Source organism: Montipora capricornis, chromosome 8 (assembly GCF_036669925.1).
Source record: "Montipora capricornis isolate CH-2021 chromosome 8, ASM3666992v2, whole genome shotgun sequence".
In the NCBI taxonomy this organism is placed as follows: Eukaryota; Metazoa; Cnidaria; class Anthozoa; order Scleractinia; family Acroporidae; genus Montipora; species Montipora capricornis.
The window spans coordinates 42,909,865-42,927,364 of record NC_090890.1 but is presented as its reverse complement, the minus strand read 5'-3'; the positions used below and the strand labels follow the sequence as shown (position 1 = coordinate 42,927,364).

The following is a 17,500-nucleotide window of genomic DNA, read 5'->3' as shown; positions in this document are numbered from 1 at the left end:
TCGTAAGCAAAAACTCTCTTTTATTTGGAAAACTCTTAGCGATTAGTTTTTCTTCTCCCTCACGTACCGCGAACCACGCGCTGTGCACGAGTTCGCTTTTTGGTTGCAGTTCCAGCGCGTTTGAAATGATGCCTGTAATGATAACTTACATGTTAATCGAGGAGTTAGGTGCAACAACGTACACGTTACTCTCACAAAGGGGATACACGATAGTGGCCTTTCCCCAGTAAACCAAATGAGCAGCTATCGAAAATACCTGCCAAGACATAACACATGCAGACACTGGTAACGCTAGATTGCATGAACTGTGTTGATTGAACCTAGGCTGGGTTGCTCGAAGCATGGTTACCGCTAAACATTGGTCAAGTCTTCTTAAGACTTACTGGGCAGTCATGGCATCCAATGGCAGTTAGCGCGAACCATGCATCCAGCAACTCAGCCTTCAACTCGTCAAAGTATTAAATTTCTTGATTGTGTCGAATTCTTTGTCCTCATCTTTAGGTGGGCAACCAAGAAACCCCACGTCACTTTGTTTAACCATTCACAGCAAAACCTTAGGATAGGCAGCTTTTTGCCGCTCTCTTAGCGCAACCTCTTTCCCAGGGCTTTCCCTATCTTTGGGTGAAAAGCCCTGGGAATGAGGTTGCTCTTGGCGACCTGGTTTTTAGACCCGATAAAACAAGACCTGCGAGTTTATTGAACGGATTCAAGATCATTCAACAAAAAGCGTTTCCCTCTGGAGTCCGAACAAAGGTTTAAATTGTGAGAGGAGAACATTAGCATACAACAAAAACAAGCTATGCCTTATAAGTATGCTTTTTTTTTTTGAAGAATTCCATTGGGGAGTGTATTATCAGTTCTTAAAGCTCGTACACCTGACGTTTTATCGTTGACTTGATAGGCTGTTTCCCTCATTAAGTATTAATTAGTCATTGAAATTTGTGGTCATTTTTAGCCGTTTTAGTCCGTCAAATGACGTATTAAAAATCAACCTCGTTCCCAGGGTCTCTCTTCTCTGCCTCCTTTGTTTCCTCAACGACGAAGGAGGCAGAGAAGAGAGACCCTGGGAACGAGCTTGATTAAAAATGACTAAATTTAAGGATGCGAGGAGGACACGACCATCTGACGATAAATGTTTACTTTCCTCTTCAAATATCCACGCCTTTGACAGCTTTATTCCCGAAACAAGTTAATTTCTTTTAATGCCAAAAGGCATGGAGTAATCGGTAAATTATTTCAGTTACAGGAAGTATCATTTTAGGATAACGTTCTGGTAGCCGTTGTCGTCCTTCTTGCTTAAAGGGGCACTGTCGCGCCAAATTTGCTGTTTTTAGGTCAAAACTGACTGGGTAAAAATCTAAATTAATACTTAAGCTCACAAGTACAACTTTCCTGACAACCCACTAAGGGGACATGACATGTATTTATGGCAGAAAGAGCTATTCGTATTTAATTTTTGGCAACTTTCTGAAGACATCGTCTCCAAACTTAAAAAAAGTGGTCAGTTTTTTCAAGATTCAATCCATTTCCATCCTCTCCATCCTAAGGCCGCAAACAACAAAAAATAGCTTTAATGCACTTCCATGGTTATTAGTCACAAAACTACAGCTGCATTATTTTTTGGTCTTCTTTGAAGCAAAGACGTCTTTTTGTGTTTTGAAGTTTGAGTAAAATAGCGTGACACTGTCCCTTTAAGCGCCAAAATGCCCAAAATATATATATATATTTAGTAAAATCCAACTAGTGGTCTATTATCAATGCTGCGTTCTGATTGGTTGAGCTACTAATAGGCTATTTGTTATAGCCCACTAGTAGCGAAAGCGCCGGCCATATTTGTAATGTTTTGGTGGCAGAAAAGGATTAAAGTCTAGCTTTAACTAGCGAAAGATGTTTTGTCTCGATATTTTTTTGACCAACTAGTTGGATTTTACTAAAACACCCTCTCACCCTCATGGCCTCTGAGTCAATAGCCCATTCGGCCTTCGGCCTCGTGGGCTATTGACTCAGTGCCCATTCGGGCTCGAGGAATAATTGTTAAATATGCAGATTACACTTTGTTGCTGTAAGATCTCACCACTGGTCATCACAATACCTGGGAGAGGGGGATGTCAGTGTCCTGAGATAACGTTTGAAAACTGTTGAGAATGAAAATACAAATACAAAATACAATTATTGAACCATAGACCACTTTCATAAATGGCAACCAGATTTACATAGTTGAGTATTTGTGTTAATTAGACCTACTACCCTCATTTTTGAAACAAAATTAATATTCTTTTGAAATTTGCTCGTCGTCATCATCATCATCATTAGCAGTCCGTCGATATCGACGATGACACGATGATGATGATGACGACGAGCAAATTAGAGAATATTAATTTTGTTTCAAAATGAGGGTAGTAGGTCTAATTAACACAAATACTCAACTAGCGAGTAAGCGAGGCTAGAAAGGCTTATTAGCATTAAAACAAAAGAATATTTAATTTGGCCGCCACTATGAAAGAGGTCCATAGCAATCTCGACCCCAGAACTCTTTTCTTGACTGAGGGACAGAGGAGTTCTACCCCGTAGGGGTAGTCAGGAGGAGGCAGTGTGGCCCAGTGGTTAGGACGCTTGCCTTGAGATCTGGAGATCCTGGGTTCAAGACTCCTTCTGACCACTCGTTGAATTTGTTCCTGGTAGTCCCTGGTTCAACTTCTCGGCTCACTTGTAAATAATCAACTAGTTTGCCTCCGGCCAGTTGGGATTCTTAACAGTTGTTGTTGTTGTGTTTTATCGTTTCGTTGATTGTGTTTCATTGGCCCTGAAAAGCCCCCATGGGGAGTGGTCAATTAAGTATGTATTGTATAACCCTGAAACAAAGTGTCTTCTCATTGGTTTTCGTGAACAACAATCAAAACCGAGGAGTGAGCAGTCGGTGTAAGATTCAAATAGCCAATGTTTGGCTATATGAACACTACGGCGCATGTTCTCCTACATAGAGTTAGCCTTAGGTCGATGCGAGGCTCTGGTGACAAGAGTGAGGTCCATAGCTGGTAGAAGGATGTAGCGAAAACAAATTAGTGTTTCCCAAAGGTTTCAATGTTGTGTTGTGAGCCGAAAGCTGGAAAAGGTTCATATTAGGCACTAATGACTGGCCCTAAGGAAAGAGAACGTTTTTTGTGTTTTCCTGAGACCCTCAATGTTCCCCTTGGCGAAAACTAAGGATCTCAGGGAAACAAAACTCATTGTTTACCGTAGGGGTAGTCAGTGGGTGTTCAGATATACCTCCCAACTCAAAAAAACCCAAACCTGAACAACTCATACACAGTTGCCACCTTAAAACTTTTTGCAAAATGTTACAAATTCCAACTGTAAATAAAAAACTTAAGTATCACAAATTTAAAACTTTCGGTGAAAAATCAGTACTACACCTTTTAAAATTGGTTTTACTTTTCATTTCTTGTTTGAAAACGTTTAGGTAGAAAAAGTTTTTTTTTTGACATGGGCTGGCACACAAACATCCCGCAAAACTACCTTGGCACGTGCATGTCGAAATTTCAAGCTCCTCCTCCTCCAATCAGAAAACGTATTTGGAGGTATAACAAAAATGTTTGTAAATAAAGGGAAAATGTGAACATACCTCTTCAGTGGACTGGCCATTCTCAAGAGTCTGACAACTGCTGGAGAACAATCACCTGGGAGGGAAGCCACTAGAGATGCTTCATCATCTAGAAACAACAGGGTGTGATATGGTCTGCATAGTGAACGGCACAAACACATAAAAACACACAAAAAAACCCTTTGTAAAATTTAATGTCTGAAACAGCAAAGATAATAAGGCAGGCAATGATGATGATGATCAACCTTGTTCCCAGAGTCTCTCTCTTTTCCTCCCTTGTCCTCGACAACAAGGGAGGAAAAGAGAGAAAGCCTAGGAACGAGATTGGATGACGACAAGGATGACGATGATGATGATATAATAATAATAATAATAATAATAATAATAATAACTTCTTCGAAGTAGAAAATGAAGAAGTCAAAGTTTTGTGGGATATCAATGTTCAGTGCGACAATGTGATAGAGGCAAGAAGACCAGACATAATATTGTAATTGACAAGAAAGAGGGAAAGGGGTTGTATAATCATCGATATTGCTGTACCAGCTGATGTAAGAGTAGGGGAAAAAGAAAGGAAAAAAGTGGAAAAATACCAGGATTTGAAGAGAGAGATCGGAAGACTGTGGAAACTCAAAATGGTAGAAGTCGTACCTGTAGTGATAGGAGCCCTTGGAAGTGTCACCAAAGGATTTGATAGGTGGATTGGAAAGCTAGCCTAAGGGATACCATTCAATGTTAGAGTAATGCAAAAAACTGCCTTGTTGGGAACTGCAAGGATATTGAGGAAAGTGTTGGAAATGTGAAGAAGAGATAATTCTGTTAGCCTTAAATTTGGTCATTTGTTATAACTCGCCTAACAGAAGAAAAGACGGCAATGACAACAGCCAGAACATGATGTTGAAACTTGATGATGATGATGATGATGATGATGATGATGATGATGATGATGATGATAATAATAACTTTATAATTTAAGTCTCAAAAATAATTGTTCAGCCGAGCATGAGTGCTGAGTGCTCTACTGATTGGGGAGACTACAAATCAACTGAAATCACAACAATCAAATCAAATGTTGGTTTTTTAGAAGAGGGGAAAACCAGAGCACCTACGGAAAAACCTCTCGGAGAAGTCCATAGAAAACCAACAAACTCAACCCACATATAGCGCCGAATCCAGGAATCAATCCCGTGCCACATTGGTGTAAGGTGAGTGCTCTCACCACTGCACCAGCCCTTATTCTTCTTTACAAAGAAAAGAAATGAAACCTAGGAATAAGATCAATAATAATTTACCAGTAAATGTCTACTTCAACTTTATTACTATGGCCTCTATATGATTTTTTATTTACCAGTACCAATGACAAATGAGAGTGATAAATCTAACCTTATCGCTGCAAGTGAAGTGTTTATAGCCTCAGGCTGCAAAAAAAATAACAACTCTCTTACAATCATCCCCATTGCTTAATTATGCAATTTTAATTAACACTATTTAAAACAAAACTATAAGGTCAAGACAATCTCAATAAATTGCTGTATATAATAAATTAACAAATTTGCCCTTACTTTTATCAGAATTTTCCCAATCTTCAATTTGTGCACTTTGTGTGGCAGACAGAAGCTAACATTTACCCATCCATTAATCTTAAGTCCCACAGATCCACTATCACGCAGGCTGAAAAACAAAAGACATTAATTTAATGCATTATTAATATAATTACGTCCTTGGCACAAGATTCTGATCAAAACTTGAGAAAGTAAGTTCATCCTGGTGAGTGTGGTTCTGAGACAGACAATGGGCACCTTAATTAAGCAACAACGAATTAAACTGTAAGAATAAGTATGCCATGAAACCACTGCTTTGGTCTTCCTGTCCTGGCAACAATGTGAAATGATCCAAATTTAATGCAGACAACTGACGAACACAACAACACAATAAGAAAATTTCAATTCCCAACATCCGCAACATCCAAACCAATTTTATTCCTGAAAACTGCACTCATAATACTCTTGCCAATGTTTTAAAAACGGTTCAGTAGAATAATGTCGTTATCATCTTATTGGCTGATAAAAATGAGTGAAATAATTCAAACCATCCACTATTTCATGGCATCTTCAGAGCCAGGTAAGGCTTATGTCAAATTGATTACCAATAAAATTATTTAAAAATAGAGGAACCGTAGCCAGGGTAAAACATATTTAAAAATAATTATAAAAACGTTCACTGGCTATATACGGTTAAAACTTTCGAGCTTTCGGCTGTCAGGCTACAGCCTCCATTAAATTATTATTCAAAAAATGCTGCTCTGGGTCCAATTATAGTGCAAATAACAGGTCCAATTATAGTGCAAATAACAGGGGAACTCTGAGAAGGAAAAATTGCAGAACCAAGCAAGAGGAGAAAGAGACTGGCCATCCCCAGTACCCATTCATATTTCTCTGATCTTTATCTGTCAAACTTTATGACCTATTTCTCAATTATTTGATCTTTTCCCACTAAGGACGCTGGATTACTGTTCAACCCACTCGTACCTCAAACACCCTAGGATGCTCCCAGTTGACGAGTGAAATCGTCTGGCATTAGACAGACTAACATCTGTCAAGTCTTACTCTCAGAGGTAATTGGGTAAAGATAAAATACTAATCATTTAATCCTCTCAAGGTGGCAATTTGACTGTTATCAATTTGTAGAGGTAATCACAAGATTTTGAGTGTGCTGAGAACAAAATTACCGAGCCCATAGGGTGAGTGCAATTTGTAGTCTTTGAAAAAAATTTCGATTGCTTATCTATACCAAATTGCACAAGAAATAGAGGATATTACATGGCCGCGCAGAGATAAGAAAGTTCTCTTAGAGTGTTGAAAAATGTTTCATGAGTGAGCGTAGCGAACGAGTGAAATGTTTTTCAACACAAGAACAGAAATCTTGTATCTCCAAGTGGCCATGTAATATTCTATTATTATATAAACACCAATGAAAGACTAAATCATTTCACGAAAGGCATCAAAAGGCACAATATTTAAATGTAACCATAGCAACAGTGATATGTTTTTTGCGCAAAAGCTCACATGGTATTTCACTGGTGTTTATATAATAAAAAATCATATCATGTGATTAGTTATTTCAAAATAACTTATCATAATTATGCCAAGGCAACGCACATGCATCACACATCCAAATTTTGCTCCATCCAAGGCTCACATTTGATTGACTATCTGTAAGTTTCTTCAATCATTGGCCAATCAGAATACTTGGTTTAATTGTTTCCTCTTTTTGCATCAAAATTATTGTTACCAAACAGCTGCATTTGTCTTAGCCAATCATGTTATTTTTATGTATATTATTAGTTTGATAAAACCATTCCCATAGTAGCTAAGCCAAGGTAGTAAAGAAACGAGTGAAGACTCAGCTAGCAGGAAAGATAAGAGTATAATTTGCCTAAAAAAAAAAGCATTTACATAAAGAAAGTAATTAACCTCTCAAATACAGATTTCAAGTCACTGGCCAGCTTACTCCTTGGGAGCATGTTTTGGAAAGGTGACTCTGCACAATCTGTTGTGAAGAAAAAAATCAAAGTAACAATGTCGTTCTTAAACCAAAGTGCAATCCCACAAATATACTAAGTAATATTCTGTACCTTCTGGCATTGCAGCCATTTCATCTTGAACAGAAAGCATAGTTTCCCTTTCTGAACTCAAATATCTACACCTGGTAAACATGAAGAAAACTGTTATTTTTGATAAACAATGTTTAAGTTGTGGGTTCAACTTGGGCCAGACCAACACTATGAGCATTCAACCCTTTTGTCCTTGAAGGGTTCCTCATTGTCCAAGTTAAATTGACTGGCATTAGACAGAGTAACATGACTGTAAGATGGCTAAAAGTAGATTAATAAACTTGGAGGGAAATCTCTTATTTGAAGGACTATTTCCACAACACTGTTTCACTTACTGTAAACAACATTGTTATATAGCTGAATTTCTTCCCTCAACAGCGCATGCTTTCATTGCTTACTTCGAGGTCACATGGCATCTAACAATAAAACTGTTTCCCGCCAAGAGTGGGCAACATTGCAAAATCTATGACATCAGAGGGTAACAGTGCACTGTTACCTGCGAATGTTGACCAACAACCGCTGTTGCTGTTGCCATTGCTCGTTTTTCTTTTTGTGCTATATAACAAATCCCGTAATGACTGGTCCCTTGGGAAACAGTTAATTTTGTTTCCCTCGAATCTCAATGTTTCCCTCTGCTGTGCCTCGGGGAAATATTGAGATCAGAGGGAACCAAAATTAACTGTTTCCCGAGGGACCAGTCATTAAGTGTTTAATGTTATGGTACCAAATTATATGAAATAAAACAGTGCCTTAAACATGATTGGTTGAGAGTTTTGTAACATCCAGATTAGTCCATTCCACTAATCACAGAGCCTTGATCACTCTGGATATCAGAAAGACCAAGTTCACTATTAATTTTAAGCATCAGAGGACTTTTTCCATGTTTGGCCAAGCTTGATGTTTTAAACATGGTTAAACACTGCTGCTCATTTTTCAAACATTAATTTAAAACCACCTGATCAAGAAGACAGATAGTAAACACAAAGTACTTCAAGGATAATTAAGTACCTTATTTCCTCGTGTTTCAGGGCAATAGCTATCCGCTTGGACAGGTCATGATAACAGTCAACCACAGATGGTTCTACAGTTGCCTGTAAGGGTTGGATTCAAAGTTACAGTTTTAAACTAGCCAGACAGCCTGGGGAAAATGTATTTAATTATTGATGCCTGTTTGCCTGAGAAAAGCAAATATATAATGGCTGCTCAGCAGCTCAAGATTCCACAATGTTTAGGTCAAAATTCAAAGGTGAATTTCAGACTGAATATAGCTTGCAAAGCAGGCGTATTGTTGTTTTGGTAAGAATTATTGGCCAACATCTTGGATAGTGAGACTAACAGAGGCCTGAGGCGAGTCAAGAAAATTTCACTCAGTGAGAGGAGGACAGTACGAAATGGTGGTGGGGGAAGGGGAAGGGGAGAGAAATACTCTCCCCTCTCTGCCCCTTCCCCCGCCCCTCGTCCCAATCCTCTACCGGCTGTTTGCTTTCAAAATGGCGGTCCATTACAAACAAGGGTACGCCTCCCAAAAAAACACCTGCTCTGCAGGTTAGACTGAACAGTACATATTAAATAAAGCTTTAATATACAATGCATCAACATCACATACCTGTAGGACAAAAACAACATTGAAGAGTTTCATCATAACAACATCTTTTCTCGAGGATGTTTCATTTCTCTAAACAAGTTCAACACAAGTGATAAATTAGAGGAGACATTTTTGAGTGGACCTAGATTTACATGTAGTTAACCCATTCACGCCTAAAGGGCCCCTAACTGACGAGTAAAATCGTCATTTTGACGATAAGCTGCGGCTACATGAGCGAGTTTTCGCTTGCGATGGTGATACCATTTTTTTTTAATTGTCACGTCACCAGCGTGCGGTGAAAATCACCCGTGTAGCCACCTCGCACAGGTGATGCAACAGCTGAAAAAATCGCAGGAAACAAAATATCACAAGAAAGTGAATGATTTGAATTTTTCCCAACAAAGTCACAGACTTTGTCACTCGTGCAGCCGCGTTGCAACATTTTGCCCTGCATTCGTCACAATTTATGACGTGTCCAGAGGTTATCGAGCCAATCAGATGCAAGAACGTCATCAGTGTTTGGGTCTTCACAGAGTGCTTAAGTCTTTCTTTCTCTCTGTTTTTCTTCATCCATCAAAAGGTCATATATTGCAGACAAAATTGCAATATCATCGTCCAACAAATTTTTGTTTATCAACTAATAAAATTCATACCCAGTCTTCCAAGGTCGCGCGAATTGTGCAAAAATTTGTCGCCAAGTGTAGCCACCATTGCTTGTTGGTGATGCAAAAATATTCAAAAAAATCACATCACTAAAGCAAGCAAGTCTCAATCTCTGGTGCTCTGGTGGGGAAGGGTTAAAAGGGGGGCGCGGGACTCTTGATAATGGTAATTACGTGTGCGTTGCCTGACTAATGTGCCGATCAAATTGAAACTTCAGCATCCCCCCCTCGGGCAAACCCCGGGCATTTGACTATCTTCTGTGCTCTGGAAGTGGGGAATTTGACCTTTGCCTGCGTGGGGTGGGGAAATTGAACTGGAAGTGTCAGGTTTCTTTTTCAGGCGCCAAAGTCTCTAACAGCTATAAAACACATGTCTTGACGAGATGGAAGAGTTTAAAGGAAGAGATATAGCATTTGTGAGCAATTGGCTTCCAAAAAAGGTGTTCAAAAGGTCTTTATTTGAGGTGGCTGCAACCGATGACGATTGTTCTTCAGTAGGGTATGACAGACAAATCCGACGATAGGGTAGGGCATTTGAACACCATTTTGGTCCGAGGGGGCGGGAATTTGAACGATCCAATCTTCAAAAGTTCAAATGCCCCTGGGGGCCAGGGGGGAGGGGGATGATGTTGAAGTTTTGAATTGATCGGCACATAAAAGTCGTTAAAGGCTGCAAACTGGTGCCATCTCACTTAGTCCTTGCCTAGATTGTGAGTCTGCAGCAAGGCGGTTTCCTGGTTCTACAATGTCCACTAACAATGCCCATTGATGATGATCATCATCATATTTATTAAATAATGTTTAAAAAATGAGCAGCAGTGTTTTATCGGGTTTAAAAAGATGAGGTGTAGCCGTGTGTTTTTAAACCCGAGAAAACACATGCTATGAGTTTTTTGAACAACTTCAAAAATATTCCACAAAAAGTGTGTCCCTTGGGAGTTCAAACAAGGGTTCAAATTGTGAGGGGAAGATATCAGCATACAAGAACAACAAGTCGACCTTACAAGCAGTATGGTAATTTTAAAAGCATGTTTTTTCCCTTCAGTCCTTATTCTTTGTTGTCCATGGTTGAAGGAGGTTGGTTAAAAATGCTACGCAAGAGAAAGTTCAGAGAACTGAAAACTGCCAATGAAGAAAAAGCATTGTTGGAAAAATCCGCTCAAAAATCAACAAATATGTCACAAAATGGTCTTTTAATATTATCGCACAGTGGCAAATACAAGCCTGAACAAACAAGCAGAGAACCGAAGAAGAAGGGTTTGACGTGAAATGGGACAAAATCCAAAGTCTAGAAATGAACATTGTTGACATAACGGCAGAGTCATTGATTTTTTTGGTTGGCAAAATTTGTTGAAGAAGCTTAGAAGGAGCATGGGTAAAAGTATCAGCCCAGAAGTTTGTAATGGCTGAAAATTCAAAAAAAAATTCATAGAGATCACCAGTGATCTTTATAATAAAGATTGCTTTATTTGAGAATAAGCGATACTTGCATTGCTTGCACAGTCAGCCCCGTACTCCCCTGGGACTGAAATCAAAGCCACCACTGGGCTAATTTCAGAATGATCATAGATTACCAGGTATAAAGGATTATACATGTGGCATTCTATAGATGTTTTGATAGGCTGTTAGCCTCATGAATTATTAATGAGTTTTGAAGATTATTAGATGATAACATTTATCGAAATAAAAAAATAATAAAATATGTGATAATGATGATGATACCTTATGCAGTCCTTAAATTGTACATTGCAACCCAATACACCTGTACAGTACCTTAGTAATAAAAACTAAGTGCAAAAAAAGAAACTGTCAAAATTTATAGGACACGATTGACCTGCTTGATGCAAAGTTAAAATAACAATAATAAATCATTTTAGTTGGCAGTCAGCCCTCTAGGAGGCTTTAATTCACGGAGACCTTCCATCTTGTTGGAAACTCCTTGGGGTTGCATAATCCCATTAATTTTGTTTGATCATTTTGCTCATTCTACTCCCAATCTTTTCTCTCTATTCCCACCTTTTTTTGTAAAACTGCATTTGGTAAGTAATACTCTGACCGGACTGGCGTCACAATTTTATCAAACTCAGTAAACACAGACCTTAAATTCCGGATCTTGTTTTTTGTATGCAAGCGTCGGATGACCCACAAACAACACTTCATCCACTTTCAACTCAAACTTGGTTCCACATGCCTCTGAATGTGGTGACAGAATGTTTGCAAGAGTACTGTCTGAAAAGCTATGTGAAAAAAGATACATTGAGTAATGTCTAAAACCCATACATTATTGCATACAATTAACAAAGTGTACAATAAAATTTACAAAAAAATATAAAAATACATGTATATTGCCCAGTCTCACCCAACAAGATGACCATCTCTAATTCCAGAGAGATTCCTAAAATAATGGAACAAATTAAACAAAGGAGAGAGAGTTTAATTATGATACTCTTTATCACAGAATAAACGCTGTACGTGGAACTTGAACACAAGCTAAATGCAATTAAACAAGCTAGTGAGAGGCCTTCATCACTACTCTCAAGTACTAAGCATTCTGGATATATGTACAAGGTGCAAGTGGTTCAGTCTTCGATCAAATAAAGTGCTCCATGTGGTTTGCAGAGTGTTGTAATAGACTAAAAGGCAATGTGGTTGTCTTGGCGTAATCTTCTGATTTAGGACTACTGATCGCTGAGACCACATAACAGCAAACAGAAGGAGGAAGGAGTCCAAGAGCTGAAACTGTCAGTCTGCACATAATTTGTATAGCATGACTAAGCCAAGTCTCACCTTATATCAGTGTTGTCTTCCACTTTTGTCAATGCAAAGCGATTCTTGGGAATTTCTAAACGTAAAATGTTAAATGTGATGAAAGACAACATAACCATGCAAAATGCAAGAAATGGTCCAATTTCTCTCAAAAAAGGAAGACCACAAAATAATATTGTTTATTTCTTCAGGATCAGACACCATGATGATACTTCGATATTTTACCTGGGGAGGAGGGAGGGGGAAAGGGTGTGAGGAGGAAGCGAGTTATCATCAACCTCCCCTTGTTGAATTAAACAACAACAACAAAAAAAAAAACAAAACACAAAAAATCTTCCTTTCTCCAACTAAGGTAAATTTCCTTTTCTCTTCTTTCCCATCACTGAATTCTGAACAGTTTAAACCAATTCTGTACATCATTGAGGTAGCTTTCCCTATCCAATTCTTGCACTGCTGCCGCCATTCTTTTTCCATCTTCACTTTCACTTTGTAATAACAAACACATCATGTACAAACAAGACCATGGTGGCCCACAGTTAGCAAATCAGCCATAACGCTTTGAAAGATCTGAGTAAGAGCATATCAACATTCATTCCATCTTTTTAAATCGCTGATCCACTGTTTCAGCTGATTGCTTTATTGTTCTGTAGTGAAGTATCCAACCATACCCTGAATTTCAAAGCTTCTGCTGCCAATACATACAGGGCGCTAAGCTGTGATACTAACAAACATTTTGTTTTCCCTTGCGCACCTGTCATCCTGCAGGAAGCTCCACAAAAGCTATGGAAAATTACCTTTTTCTCTTCGTTCTGGGTGGCATGGCGCTTCAAAGGGATACCTGAATAAAAGGCTTTGGCCCCTGCTTCCAGCTGTCACCAGAATAATGCTTACAGGATCGCAAAGATCCATTCTCTTCTACTTCAACATGAAAGTCGCCATCTTGAATGTTTCCTCGTACCCAATCTCTCGTCAATTCTCGGGTCACTTCAAGGCTGAAGTGCAATAATAATTAGGGTCAACATTTCCAGGGAATTTATAGGTCCCAGGGGTGATCTAGGGGGAGGGTGCAGAGGGTGTGCACCCCCCTCCTGAGATGACCAGCGGCTTTCTAATACAACTGTTATTCCGGAGGAGAAAAAAATACGGAGCCCATCATAACATTTCTTAGTGGTGCACCCCTCCTAAGAAAAATCCTAGATCCGCCCCTGGGTCCCACAAGGCAATTTCAATAGGCAGCTTGCTTTACCAACAAACAACAACAACTTTTATTTATCCACGGGATCCTTATCACTAAAGAGTGGTTTTCTAAAGAGCCGTGCGCAATAAACCTAGTACAAAAAATTTACAAACATTATTAAAAATTCCTATAATAAGTGCTAAACTAAGTTAAGAAAATTCTAATATACCATAGCAGAATAAAAACTATTTAAAGTAGTGGCTTGCTTAGTCTCCGCTGACAGACTGTTCCATGTTACTGCGCCCCTATAACGAAAACTTTTCTTGAGGGCCTCAGTGTTCGGTCGCTGAATAAACTGGTTAGGTTGCGCACCTCGAAGATCACGTCTGTGAATGGTATTAACGCTGGCGAATTTATCAGACAGGTATTCGGGTTCAAGGTGATTTACAATTTTAAACATTAAAGATTTCAGTTGCTTTGCACCGTCTTCTATTAAGCTGCAAGTAGATAGATTGTGTTTCAGAGGCCTTCAAATTCTTTCAGCAACAAACTCAACCTTGATATGACGCCGAGTCAGAACTTGAACCAGGGCACAATGGTCGGAAGCGAGTGCTCTCGTCACTACGCAAGCCCTGCTCCTCCTAACTTAAGTTCAACCAGAAGCTGAGATTTGAGAGTTACATAAAAAGCGTCTTCAGAAATGGAATACCTGACGTCCTATGGGTCCATCATTTAAAGCACGAAGATGATTTTGAAACAGCCGCCTCTAGCTGGATGCTAGACACTTTCACTTTTTGAACTAGAGTGCCTGCTGCCTTTAATTAACGCAAGTATCAAGAAAATAATCCAAGACGGAATTTTTATTGAACGTTTGGGACGTATACATTTCATTGTTTGACGTAAACTGCGCTTAAGAACAATTTCTCTAGTCCTCGCTCATACAAAATATTTTACGAAAGATAGAAGTGATTCTGGTTTGGAAACCGTATGTAGTAAAGCACATTAAGGGTGCTTTCCTTTAAGCCAAAATTTCCGGAAATTTCGGGCTGAAGTGAAGTGGAAAGGTCCGTTTCGGTTCGGTCCGACCGGAATATTTGGGACCACCTCTGGAGGTGGTCCTCTTTGACCGGTCAGTCCGGTCCGACCAAAACGTGCTTTTCCATTTACAAAAATTCTCGTTTCCAGCGGCATTTCATTGTGATGAAACCGAAATTTCGGTCGAAACGTAAATGGAACGCTTCGGTCCGGTTGGAAATTGACTTTTGATGAAAAATGTCGTTCCATTTTTCCTTGGTTAGTTCCACTGGTCTCCGACCTGATGGTCCGGTCCTGTAATGTATCAGCAAAAACTCGTAGGAACTTACCATAATTTTAAGAAAAGACCGAAGAAGTAATGTACAAATTATTTCAAATTTTCATTTTAATCGCTACATAACAGACTGGAATAGTATTCCATCGAACATTATGCATACACTTTCCTTAAACAGTTTTAAGTACTATCTATTTGATCATTTGTATCATTTTTAACAGGTGTAACTTGTGAGTGACGAGTAATAAGTCAGTATGCAATTTAATTAAACTTTATTCGCATAAAAGCTGATGGTGGCGTCAATCGTGCGTCACTGTCCTCTAATAGATCATAGGCAAGAACCAATCAAAATGTGAGAATAACTTGGGTTATTATATAATTGGAAACCTCAACCGCTTCAACCTAAACCGGTTGCTGTTGAAACGGTTGATCCCAATGGAGCACGACCTTACACTTGGGTGCTTAGTTACCTGGCGTATGAATGAAAAAGAGGCCATAGTTAACCTTGTTTTCAAGGCCGCTTTTCTCATCTAAATTCCGACTAATTAGCACGAGATTGTACAACATCATTAACATAAGAAAAGTAGGGAGGTCTGTATCATAACAACGCCAACACCAACAGCGAGCCTCAGTTTCATGAAGGCCAGGTAACTAAGCATTTAAATTCTGAATTGTCACTCAACAGTCTAATAATTGCTTAACTTGTCCAGTTAATTCCGAAGGATCACTTATACCTTTCGTCTATAAACCGCCCTTCAAATATATATTTCTTTCATTCAATAATATTCTAATTCTTAGCTCAACATTTTTTAAAACTATTTTTTGTCATGTTGAGGCTGTTTTTCCAGTCCAGTCTCCCAGAATTTATTCTTGTCACAACAACTTTTAATTACATGTCCACACTTTTCCTTTCGTAAGCAGCTAGCGAGAAAATGACTAACGAATTAAGTCTTTTGTTCAACTCTCATAATTTCCTCCAGCAGAGAGAATGACCAGACTTAACTCAACAAGCTAAAAAAGAAGAATGGATAGTTTTGGGAAATACGACAAGAGAAACATATGGGAGGGTTTGTTGCTCAAAAGGATTGAATGAGAAACATGAATATTTCAACGATATCTTTCAACCATTGCATTTTGTTTACGTTTAGGCCAATTTGAAGACTGGACTGGAAAAACATCATCTCCTTGAGATTATTAAGAATTAGACAACCAATGATCAATAAATTTTAAAAATGTCATGTTATCAAGTACGTGAGAAAGTTTGATTTATATGCAGTTGTTCCGTCAGTACCTACTGTGAGTTTGATTTGACTTTACATGAAAAAATTAGGTTGTATTTCACCTCTTGATATAAATAGAAAGATAATTGAAATCCTAAAAGATATACACCAATCACAAGCTCTTCTTTTTTTCAATGAAGTTTACCAAATACCCTATGTCCTCCAAAATATATCAAGTTTATTACGATTGTACTGTACGACTTGTTTTTAAAGTCTTTGTACACTAAGGGCTGAACTTTGCAGGGATACTAAGACCTCAAGATATAAACATGGGCATGAAAAATATTTGGTCTGAAAAACAGGCCATTTCCGGTTGCTTCCCATATGCTTCAAATATGACCAAGTTGTGATAACAGCCACAGGCTAGCGAAAAATTTCCATGAGCTAATGTTCTCACCCATAAAAGCCTAAGGATAGGGCTTTACAAAGATGGTTTTGTTTTTGCCTGAAATTAATTTCATGTTGCTAAAAGAGAGATTTAAAAGTGGCCAAAATTGCACTGAAAATCAGCCTCTGGGGACCCCTGGGCTGATATCCAGAACTCGGCTAAAAAAAAAGTCGTTGAAGCTGAAACTTTGGCATATTACATAAGTCGACATAAGTACTTTGTGTACCAATTTTAAGCGAAATCGGCCAACCTTCATTTCCAAGTCTGCCCCGGTCTCTCAGGCAGAAGCTCTTAATTCTTTGAGGATCAAAATTCAGTCGAGGTTAAAAAGTGCGACATAAGATTTTCTTTTGCATAAGACTTTAAGAATGGTAAGATTTACGATATACCCGAGTTTCAGTCTATTTAGCGTCAGATCCTGGCATTTTACTAAACTCGAACCAAATCGTCAGCCCCGATACAGAGCGAACACTACTGTCGGAATATAACAGATTACGTAAACATACTCGAATGTTAGTTCAATTGTAAAAATGTCCGAAGAAATTATGCCTCATACGCCTTCCACATTCTTTCACCAACAAACTTTACTTTGATATTGATTGTAAAAAATATCGTATAGATTGGTCTATGCATTATCGAACAAAGGTCATATTGAGCGCTGAAGAGATAGAATTATATCTCTTTGCTGGTTATGGTATTTTCGAAGTTTTTTTTTTCCAGATTATGAAGAGCCTCCTTGTCTCACTCCATGAAGTAGCTGTGCTGGTGCTTCTCGTTTCGGCAACGAACCTGGACATTACAGCTGGGCTGCTGGGAAAAGAGAAGGTTTTTGAAACATTTAATGGTGAGAAAAGACAAAGTCATGACTGAGTTGCCTAGAAAGTTTTGTCAACTGAAAAACAGCGTTACACAGTAAATTGTCTTTATGCCAAAACTTATCAAGTGTGGCCTATAGCTACTGTAAAAATAAAATTAAAACTCCGACCTTTCGTCCACAAGGATCCGAGAATTCACTGCATTCCTTCCGAGAGTCGAGGGAAGGTTTGTAGAATGCTTCAAACAAGCGTAAAGTTGCAGGGTCGTTTTCTTGTGTAATGACTGGGATGATCTCGATTGTGATGC

At 38.7% G+C, this 17,500-nt stretch overlaps 2 protein-coding genes across 2 annotated transcripts in view; one reads left to right on the top strand and one right to left on the bottom strand.

The window, feature by feature from the left end:
* Positions 1-13,180, bottom strand: part of LOC138059414 (GATOR1 complex protein NPRL3-like) — a 19,869-nt gene extending 6,689 nt beyond the window's left edge. The window contains exons 1-13 of the mRNA XM_068905012.1: positions 13,019-13,180; positions 12,246-12,300; positions 11,818-11,853; positions 11,557-11,695; positions 8,818-8,886; positions 8,220-8,302; positions 7,233-7,303; positions 7,072-7,147; positions 5,161-5,269; positions 4,982-5,016; positions 3,623-3,736; positions 2,093-2,135; positions 150-256 (exon numbers count right to left, since the gene is read on the bottom strand). Coding sequence (XP_068761113.1) covers positions 150-256; positions 2,093-2,135; positions 3,623-3,736; positions 4,982-5,016; positions 5,161-5,269; positions 7,072-7,147; positions 7,233-7,303; positions 8,220-8,302; positions 8,818-8,886; positions 11,557-11,695; positions 11,818-11,853; positions 12,246-12,300; positions 13,019-13,133 — 1,052 coding nt within the window. The 5' untranslated portion in view covers positions 13,134-13,180. The remainder of the gene's footprint in view (positions 1-149; positions 257-2,092; positions 2,136-3,622; positions 3,737-4,981; positions 5,017-5,160; positions 5,270-7,071; positions 7,148-7,232; positions 7,304-8,219; positions 8,303-8,817; positions 8,887-11,556; positions 11,696-11,817; positions 11,854-12,245; positions 12,301-13,018) is intronic.
* Positions 13,181-16,609: 3,429 nt separating this feature from the next.
* The window catches only part of LOC138060753 (uncharacterized), a 10,909-nt gene continuing 10,018 nt past the window's right edge, over positions 16,610-17,500 (top strand). The window contains exons 1-2 of the mRNA XM_068906606.1: positions 16,610-16,749; positions 17,099-17,222. The gene's annotated coding sequence lies outside the window, so the exon portion shown is untranslated. The remainder of the gene's footprint in view (positions 16,750-17,098; positions 17,223-17,500) is intronic.